A 10,752-nucleotide genomic window follows, 5' to 3' on the forward strand; every position below is an offset into this window, starting at 1 on the left:
TATATATATATATTGATAAGCAGAGAATCACTATGCCACACTGCTAATAGTTTTCTTTTCCAAAATTGCATTCTTTTAAAGAGGCTTTTTTTCATCATCATCAGGAAAGTTGCATTACATTTTTTATTTAACCAGGATTGTCTCACTGAGTTTAACCATCTCTGGGCTCTGTTAGCCCTGGTCCAGATTATCTACTCTCGACCCCCCTAAATAAAGCTGGATATAAGGCTAATAAGACTTGGCAGCACCTGAGAAGGTAAAATAAACATGTTAGAAAACGTCTCAGGTTACGTATGTAACCATGGTTCCCTGAGAATAGGGAACGAGACGCTGTGTCCTCTAGAGGGCGCTAAGGGGACACGCTGACGGCGTTCCCCTAGCGCCCTCTGGAGGACGCAGAGTGGAGTTCCCTTTCGAAAGGGAACGTCTCAGGTTACGCATGTAACCATGGTTCCCTGAGAATAGGTAAGGAGACGCTGCGTCCTCTAGAGGGCGCTAGGGGAACGCCATCAGCGTGTCCCCTTAGCGCCCTCTAGAGGATGCAGCGTGGAGTTCCCTTTCGAAAGGGAACCCTGCTTACTACAGGGCACTGATTTATTGCATGAACAGAACAAGAACATAACATACAGTAAGTGTTTAAACTGCAAGTGCACAGTTCAGCTAAATGATAAAGTTTACCATTTTTAACATAATGCTATTAAACTAAATGCATGAAACAAACCGTTTGCTGAAATATCCACACAATGAACAACAGCAAAATAGCAGTGTGTGGTTCATTTGTTAATCAGATGCATGTGAAAGTTGTGTTTGTCACTGAACCAACTCATTTTTAAAATTATATATGAAATACAGATCTGAAATTCTATTAATATGTAATTATTGTCTTAGGAGCATACTGACATAAACTCCCTTTGTGAGTTTTTTTACTATTATCTGTAGTTCCAGTAAAACATATATCAAGGAGGGTTATGTCCTCACCAATGTCCTAAAATCAAACCCACACCCTTGCCACCCCTCCACCATAATTTATGAATTTAATACAGAAATTACATACTTATTATACAAGAAATGAACTGATGTATTTATGTAATAAAATAAATTGCCCATGAAAACAAGTGTTATGCCAATGGCCCCTAAATCAGTTTGCTCTCTATTTATATAAAAAGACAGGGTCAGCTGTTTGTGTAAGTGGCTTGATGGGTTTTAACCAAGTGAGCCATTTTCTGGATTATATGGATCACCTGTATCAACATCCTTTGTTTGGCTTGAAACAATGTTTCTTCCAAACAATCATAACCTTAACCCTTGCTCTAACCTCTAACCTTAACCTATTTACAAAGCTGTCATCATGGGAGACTTCTGGGAATGTTGCCCAGGCCCTGTTATGAAGGGGTCACTAAGGACCTATAGGGGAGCCCACAGATTCATCACTGGGTGCCCACCAACAAAAAACAAACGCCACGGGATTTGTGAATTTAATCAAATTCCTTTATATCCCTAAAATATAAGGTAAATTATAAGTAGGAAATAATGTTGTTCAGTGTCAATAAGAAATATTATTAGCATTGTTTGATCAAATATTTCTAGATTTGTATACTTCTACATGAGAACATGAAAATACAAACATGCTTATTAACTCACCAGGCCATTGCAAGTGCTCAGAGCTGCTTGACCCCACTTCAATGTACTGCTCCAGACATCTCCCAGGAAGTAGCAGAGAGAGTGGCCATGGCTATTTAATGTAGACCCTTGCAGACCACCGTATCTCAACTCTGTGAGGAATCCAGGCGCTAGTAGATGAGGGTTTAGGGTGAGGTTAAAGTGCAGGTCTTGACCACCATACTGCAGATGGTAAAAAACCTTGGCCAGGCTCTCTTTGTTTTTTGATGTCTCTCTCCTTTGAATTCGACTCACACGGTGGGACACATGATTGGACAAAAAATGTCCCGATGAATCTACTCTGATAGGATGAACAACTTCGTAGTTAGGAAATCCATTAGGAGAACTATCTGCAAAAACACCATGGAAATAACTCTTAGGATAAAAAGCCGCCACACACATTAAGTGGATTCATTAAATAGTAGGCTATGGTGCTATAACACAAAACAGAGGGGGAAAAAAACAGATGTTGCATCTGCAGTTCTTACTTAACATCGAATGTCAAGTTCACACTTTAGGCCTAGTAACTACTACTTAGCTTGTAACTACTTTAGCTGTCAATTTGGTTACCTCAAATAGATTAGTAAACTCTCTGTAAAGTAATTAGTAGTTGAATGATATGACCTTTATTGATCCAACAAGCAGCCTTCAACTTATTCTGCCTTACAAAATTGTCAGTGGTAAAATAAATAAATACTAATACAACAACCTAGGGGAAAAATATTACATTTATATTCAACGTTTTTAGTTACATTTCTTTTAAGCCTTGCATGCACAAATGGCATACACAGGAAAGTGCATTGTTCAAATTGGTATTATGCTCAAGAGCTTCAAACATCTCAGATATTCACATAATGTTCTCTCAAATGTAAATTAATTAAAGGATTAATGTCTGCCAGACATGACATGTGCTCATTATTCCTGCTGTTTGCAGGCTTCTGTAAATATTTAGTTATACATAGCGTTATGCTTCAACTAAGTTTAATGGTGCAAAATCTGGAATATTTAGCAGTGCATAAACTTAGTGCCTATTTACAACTAGGCTTACAGCTTGTGTAACAGCCTTACTAGAATATCATTGAGATGGATGGGTTCTTTTGGCTTAATCTAGTAAGTAAACTAAACATCAACTACCCAGCTCATGCTAGCAACTTAGCATACTAGCTAACAACCACTCTGAACATCTTAGAAATCAGAAAGTAACACTCTGGTAACCACTCTGCCCTGAAACTGCACAGTGGGGGGTACGTTTTACATTGATACTCACTTTTTCCCCCCAGAACATGTCAAAGTTTGTGTCTTATGTATATTTTACAAAACACTAAATGATTAAGTTTTATATGATTTAGTATTTATTATCATCTAAAGATATGACCAAACAACACAGACAATTTATCATAGTTTAGACTTTAAAATTACACGGAACAGTGTAACCTTTCTGCTCTTTATTTTGCGCTTGCATACGTTTTAATAAGTGAATAATTTAAATTCCTGTGACTTTCAAAGCAATTGAACTGTACATTGAATAATTCATGAAACAAATCCATGAATTATCCTAATAACAGCAAGCTGAAGTCTGTCATTCTATTCTAAAAACAGACCAGAATAATACACTTACAGAAGGATTTATAGTAATTATGTGGTAGAGTAAAGACTAAAATAACTTCTCAGGTCTGCATTGTCCATATTCCAATATTTCCCTAGAGACTCTGTAGTACAATCATTTGAACAGACTTTGTTACATGACTTCAGTCTGTTCATTGGCAGCCCTGTTGCTTTGACCTACATGATTGTGGAAGCAGAGGGGCTTCCACAAGAGAGCAGCAATAGGGGTAGTGTCCGCCAAGAAACGGGATATGGAGTGGGGGATGTATACGCCATCAGGGCAAACATAAGTCAAAAGCACACAAAAGCCAAATGAAAGTGGTGTGATGCTGACATTTAGAAACAATTCACATTACAGTATCCTTTTACCTTACACTTTAATATAGTTATACACAATAGCACTAAAAATTACAATTAAAACATTTTATTAACATTTTATTGTGAACTGTGACCTAAAATTCTAATTTACATTAAAATAACCTAATCAAGAAAGATGAATTCATATTTCATAGTTTATAGAGCGCCAGTAGAAAACTTAAACAATATGTACCATGTGCCATCACAAATCATGAACACTAGGCCAAATATTTCACTTCCACTTTTTGCAGGTTGACAGTGTAATATAATCCCCAAAGTATGGGCACTTAAAAATTCTACAAGTGCATGAATGTCAACGCATTAGATGACAAAATATGACAAGTGTCATCTGTAGACAAATTATAGCAAGGTTTTTTCCAGAACTACTTCACATTTCTGAGCCATTTTTGCAATTACCGGTTTTGCAGTGGTTTTAAGTGGATGTATGAAGTCCTCAAGGTAATAACCACAAGTTTATTTCATCACATTATATGAGCATGTTTCACTCCACTTAACGTTTTAATTCACAATAGGTTTGGTCTTAATGAACAGAATATATGCCGTTTTAAAATCAGAAAGCAAGCAAAATTCTCTTTATGAAATATTTAGCTTGAAATCTCTTTAAAATAAAAGTAACATTTTAAAAGCAAACAAGTGCCCAAAAATACTTTTTGGGCCACTGTATACAAACACCACTGCACATCATCTGACAAACAAACCAAAAATGCTAAAAATCCCAGCGTGGGACTATAATGAGGCACAAGCTCAACCCACTCACCTGTGTCTTGATTATATCCGCTAGCTGTTGTGCTCTCGAACATGGACAGAAGCCCAGCTGTTATCACAAAGCAGAGAGAGAAACTTGCTGGTCCCAAAACTTTAATGCTGCAGTCCAGCTGTACCATCATGTCAAACTGCACAGAGGAGAAGACAGCTCACTCCTGGTAAATCTACAGTCCATTTAAATGGTGATAGTTTGAATAGTAACTTCTGCCTCAGCCTTATGCATCGGTAGTTTGGACCCATCACACAAAAGAACGCTTCTGCATTTATTAAGCCAGAGATCTGCAGTGGTCATCAGTCCGAGACAAATGATGTAGCATGATAAAGTCTGTGAATCCGGTGCATGGGCGATTTTGGGCTCCGTTAATTCAACTGGGACGGCTGCAGTTACTGATGCCGCACACAGAAGAGCAGCGAACTTTGTTTCAGTAAAACTTTGTAAAAGTTCCGCCCTCTCAGTCTTCTAGTAGGAGGACCCTCTCTTTGTGTTCAGTGTGAGACTGAACCCACTCCAGTCTCTTGTTTAATGCGTTCCGTGTTTATACTCAAATGACTCCCATCTCATAATTTAACCGTTTGTAAATGAACACAAACACGGGACGCGTTCCTGAGTTTAATCTGCGCAATTTTAAATGTTGGTTTATGAACACAACAGTCAGTCGTCTTTGGCTGTTGCGTCGCGTCTCAAGAGCGTTTATTCCTTTGTCATTACAGCTATAAACTCGATTTACATTCTGTTCAGTTCTTTTTAGTTCCGGGTAGCTATTTTTGAATGCAAGAAGGCATGTTTTTGTATCCATGTTGATGCCATTAATAATAATGCCAATAATCATCATTTTTCTGTAATGCCATTCATTATTTGATATTTGTCATAAGCCTACACTCTAAAAAATGATGGGTTGTTTCAACCCAAGGTTGGGTCAAATATGAACTAACCCAACTGTTGGGTTAAATTTTGGTTACATTTTTAAATTAACTTTTTAACCCAACAGTTGGGTTAGTCCATATTCGACCCAACATTGGGTTGAAACAACCCAGCATTTTTTAGAGTGTATAGCCTATATCCTTTGACTATCATCGTTATCATCATTATCATTTGTTTATTTCCACTTGGGTATGGAAAATAAATATGTTCCACAGAAGGAAGTCATACATATTTGAAACAACATAAAGGTAAACGATGACAGAATTTTCATTTTTTTGGTGAATTATCCCTTTAACACCTACTAGGTAGCCTAATTGTCCACCTGTCCCACCATCTTCATTTTTTCCATAAATTGAAAGGCTGAAAACTGAAAATCCGACAATGCTAGCTCATTTTTAAGGGAGTAACAAACTGAGCTGCTGATATATCTGAGTGTCCATCAAGTGCCCCATCTGGTGGACACAACCGTAAGGAAACATATTTCATATCAATTTACGAAGTCATTCCCATCTAGCATTGTAAATTGCAGAAGCTTAAGATGATATATGATAAGATGATACACGATAAGGCTTTATTGACTCTAAGAGTAGTATGAGCTATCAAGAGGAACTAAAATTAACATAACATAAAATCCACGAACATAATATTGAATTATAGTTGCATTAAATGTTAAACCATTTGATATTGCATTTAAATAACTATGACTAATAAATGTAACAAAGCTACTGTAGATATATGGGCTACATACAACTCTTGAAATAACCTATATTGCTGTTACATTTCTTATCCGTTTGGTTTCCGTTTATATTTCGATTTTTGCTTATTAAATGGTTAAGTAAGAGGTCTGTTTTGGAATCTTGTGTTATTTGGTCATCTTCCCTCAAATGTGTATGGCATGACATGACGTCAAGAGTACGGCTGTAAGTCAGTCAGCGGTTTTATCCAGTGCGTGCGCTTCACAGGCGGGCGCTCCCCGCGCGCTTCTGCATAAAACGCTGGCTGTCAGGTGCACTGCGTGTCCAAAACACGTCGCTTACACCTGTGGGAACCCATTGCCATCTAAAACCGTTTATGTTCTGTGTGAAACAATGTCAGACTAACTGATATGCGATCAGTAGACAGCCTTGTCCACCAGGCACCTGTTGGAGAGTTTCAGAAACAATGGGTGACATTCTCAACCAAAGCGGATGGGGAACTTTGAACAGAAGTTTAACGGACCAGCACAAGTTCAGCAGTCTGGAAGACATCGATGTGACTGCTGACGGCAGCCTCGTCCTGCGGATTATCATCTCGGTGGTTTATTCCGCGGTGTGCGCCGTGGGTTTGGTCGGAAACCTTTTGGTGTTTTTCCTTATGAAGATAAGACAAGGTCGAAAGAAATCCATCATTAATTTCTTTGTCATCAATTTAGCTGTCACTGACTTTCAGTTTGTGTTGACCTTGCCTTTCTGGGCTGTAGATACGGCGTTGGATTTCAGCTGGCCGTTTGGTAACGCCATGTGCAAGATCATTTTATCAGTCACTGTGATGAACATGTACGCCAGCGTCTTTTTCCTCACCGCGATGAGCATTACGCGCTACTGGTCTGTCGCATCTGCTTTAAAGATCCCTTCTCGAAAAAAGTCCGTGACTGTGAAGTGGGTCTGTGCTGTATTGTGGATCTTGGCGACTGTGGCAACAGCTCCAACTTCCATTTTCTCCACCGTGACAGTTGTGGCAGGTGAAAAACTCTGTCTCCTCAAGTTCCCAGATGGCCAGGATTGGCTCGCTCTGTATCACCTTCAGAAAATTGTCATTGCGTTTATCTTGCCCATGTTCATCCTCTCAGTATGTTATCTATTACTGCTGAGGTTTATCCGAAAGAGGGGCATTAATACCCGTCAAAGAAGACGATCGAAAGTAGCAAAGTCTGTAACGGTGGTGGTCCTCTCTTTTTTTATTTGCTGGATGCCAAACCATGCGATCACCCTCTGGGGCGTGCTGGTGAAATTGAACGCGGTGCACTGGGACAAAACATACTACATGGTGCATACTTATGTTTTCCCCGTGACTGTTTGTCTTGCTCATACTAATAGTTGTTTAAACCCAGTTTTGTATTGTCTAATGCGACGGGAGTTTAGGAAAATGTTACATAGTTTCTTTTGGCGCATCGCCTCGCCTGTTATTTCGAAGGCTGGAAAACTACATGGATACAGTCGAGGCAGCAATCAAAACCTGGATGACGCACACACTGGAATTCATTTAAACGTGATTGACGCACAACGCTCCCAACAATCCAGACAAACGACCTTATACTGACAATATTCACAGGACTTCAGACAGATTCTGTCAACTAATTAAACAGTGGACTTATCCAAAGGGTTACTATGATTTGAGAACGATACTGAGAACGACGAATGACTGTAGTTGTTGTTTGTGACTTGAACAGTTTTAAAGGTGTTTTATTTATTGGTTGGCCCATATACTTACTGAATATAGGCTATACATGTCCAAGTTAGACCTAATGGCTAAAAAAAAAGAAACGAAAAAGAAGATATATTTAAATGATGCTTGCAAAACTGTATTTCTAGTGCTTGTCAAACGATTAATCGCGATTAATCGCATCCAAAATAAAAGTTTTTGTTTACATAATGTATGTGAGTGTACTGTGTATATGTACTATGTTTATATAAATACACACTCATGTGAGATGTGTCTTTAATCTAGATTTAAACAGAGAGAGTGTGTCTGAACCCCGAACATTATCAGGAAGGCTATTCCAGAGTTTGGGAGCCAAATGCGAAAAAGCTCTACCTCCTTTAGTGGACTTTGCTATCCTAGGTACTACCAAAAGTCCAGAGTTTTGCGACCTTAGGGAGCGTGATGGATTGTCCAAAATAAAAGTTTTTGTTTACATAATGTATGTGAGTGTACTGTGTATATGTATTATGTTTATATAAATACACACTCATGTGAGATGTGTCTTTAATCTAGATTTAAACCGAGAGAGTGTGTCTGATTCATAAAGGGATATTCCACCTAAAATTTTAATTGTTTCATCATTTACTCAGCCTAATATCATTTCGAACATGTGTGACTTTCTTTCTTCTGCAGAACACATATTTCACAATATTCGTCACTAACATCCATCTTCATCATGAGACAGAGAGTGGGGTAAGATGTGTCGCCACATAATCAAACTGCAAAAAACTGTGCATGTTTTTATGCTAAAAACTGTTTTTTGAGTGTCAAATATAAAATGGATACATAATGGATAAAAAAAATTTTCCCATGCAAAAGAATCATGCAAATCTCTGGGCTGAAGATAAATTATTAAATTAAGCTTATTTGATCAAATGACAGCTGTGAAATAAAGTGTGTGAGATGCTTCGGGCTAAGCTGTGTCGGTGGTTCAACTAATAGTGACAGAAAGCTTTTCATCAAAGTGCAGGAAATACTATAGCAGTATACATTAATTTCATTGATTATTTAATTTTATTATCATGAGGGAGCACTGGCGAAGAAAAGTCAAAAAATAATTTCAAAGGATTTTCCCTATATATATATATATTAACACAGTGCATAGTAGGATATTTTATGGACCTTTTAGTGTATCAAGAATATAACATTTTCTAACGGTACAAATGACAAAAAAAATTGCATTGAAATATTCTGAATATTAAAAATGTTCATGACTGGTTTAAGGAATTCTTTAAGAAACTGCAATATTATGCAGGCAGCAAAAAAATAAGACTCTGAAATGGCAAGTTAAGTTAAGTATATGGCTGCACTAGTTTATAGATTATGTATTTGTAATGGGCAGATGGTTTTATAACTTGTATTGCAATCAGAGCATTCATTTTACCAATTGATAGATTTCATGTGAAACAAACCCATGATCTTGATGTTACTGGTGCTACGCTCTACTGTTTGAGCTACAAGAACACTATAGAGTTATGGTCAGAAGGTGGTTGTATACTTCAGAGAGGTCATGTGCCAGCAAGCAATTCCCATATGTATGATAACAAAACTTGTTTCGCAAACATTTGCAGAGATATCCGTGTAAAACACTCTTCAAATGATTTTCTCTGTTGATAAGCACACATGCAAATTCAACCATAAGCAATATTCTGCTATTTGGTCACTAAGAGAATTCTTTGCTGCTAATGGAACATCTGCACAGCTATCAGTAGCATTGCCATTTGGTTTCCTGATACACCATCAGCTATGCATTAGCCATGGAACCCATTTATGGTTGGAAGTTGGATATACTGGGCAAAGGTGGATTGGCTGAGAAAAACATTTAGGAATATCTGCGTTATGTGAACAAATATGAATAAATGTGAAAACAGCAATGACATTACATGCCCAAAGTTTTGCAGGTTTGCAGGAGACTTTCAGAATCAACCATTTCTGAAGGTCACTGTATATGATGAAGGCAAAGTGTTTCACAGATATACATCACCAGTGTTTATAAACTTGCATAATTATTTGTTTCATACATAATTATTTGTTTCATACATGGCCTAGTTGCTTGAGAGGCGTTTTCCCCCCCAAATTCAGAAGCGTAGATTTCAAAATTATTTACATGATACTTACATTGGCCAGTCTATATTGTGAATATAGTCAGAAAGAAATGGTATGACACACACTAGGATTTAAAGGACAATTTAGAGGGAAAACAATTTACTGCCTTAGAGTGAATAATAAGTAATCATGTAATCCACGTAATCAGTTTCTACTCAGCACTGCTTGCCGTCTCTTCTTTGAACCCTGCAGATATGATCACATTTACCTAATATATCTACAATTAAAACACATTTTTACCTATGAAATTTAACTTGAATAATTCTGGTTTTATGTTAACTCGAAGTCTCCCACCCTATATAGCTTCAAAATGAGTCGCTAGGATTCATCACTATGGGTCACATTTACACCATAAACAATAAAATTACTTCCTTGAAATGAACATCGCATGGACCCTTTGTTAACGGACATGTGGAAGGTCCCTTCAGTTAGACACCTTGTGCAAGTGCATAAATGAAATATACAGCTGAATGTGCCAAAGCTTTCTTTACTGAAATAAAGACAAGACAGAGGCAATTGTTTTGGCAATACAGAAGAAATATAAAAGGTATTGCACCTTGGTTAAATCAAGAATCTTGATATCATTCTGGAATCTGATCTTAGCTGATCTGAGTCACGTAACAGCAATAACTAAAAATCAGTCTATACTACCATCTGAAAAACATAGTACAAATTAGATCCTTTGTGTCCAAACATGACCCAGATATGCTTTTTCATGCATTCACCACCAGTAATAATGGACTTCTTACTGCCCGTCCCAAAAATACTATTAGACCGTTTGAGCTCATGTTGTCATGACTTGCAAATGTCACAAAACCGCATTATGTCCAAACTGTAATGTATATCTGGTAATTCTA

At 37.5% G+C, this 10,752-nt stretch overlaps 2 protein-coding genes across 2 annotated transcripts in view; one reads left to right on the top strand and one right to left on the bottom strand.

Annotated features, from left to right (window-relative positions):
* The window catches only part of LOC107561413 (A disintegrin and metalloproteinase with thrombospondin motifs 7-like), a 41,383-nt gene extending 36,541 nt beyond the window's left edge, over window positions 1-4,842 (bottom strand). Inside the window, exons 1-2 of the mRNA XM_016245856.1 lie at window positions 4,400-4,842; window positions 1,642-2,009 (exon numbers count right to left, since the gene is read on the bottom strand). Of these exons, the coding sequence (XP_016101342.1) occupies window positions 1,642-2,009; window positions 4,400-4,529 (498 nt within the window). The 5' untranslated portion in view covers window positions 4,530-4,842. The remainder of the gene's footprint in view (window positions 1-1,641; window positions 2,010-4,399) is intronic.
* A 1,574-nt stretch (window positions 4,843-6,416) lies between these two features.
* LOC107561439 (relaxin-3 receptor 1-like) lies at window positions 6,417-7,873 on the top strand. The gene has a single exon (XM_016245881.1). It carries the CDS (start codon window positions 6,491-6,493, stop codon window positions 7,625-7,627), a length of 1,137 nt encoding a protein of 378 aa, XP_016101367.1. The 5' UTR covers window positions 6,417-6,490; the 3' UTR covers window positions 7,628-7,873.
* The last annotated feature ends 2,879 nt before the right edge of the window (window positions 7,874-10,752 follow it).

Source organism: Sinocyclocheilus grahami, unplaced genomic scaffold, assembly GCF_001515645.1.
Source record: "Sinocyclocheilus grahami isolate Dianchi unplaced genomic scaffold, SAMN03320097.WGS_v1.1 scaffold772.1, whole genome shotgun sequence".
NCBI lineage: Eukaryota > Metazoa > Chordata > Actinopteri > Cypriniformes > Cyprinidae > Sinocyclocheilus > Sinocyclocheilus grahami.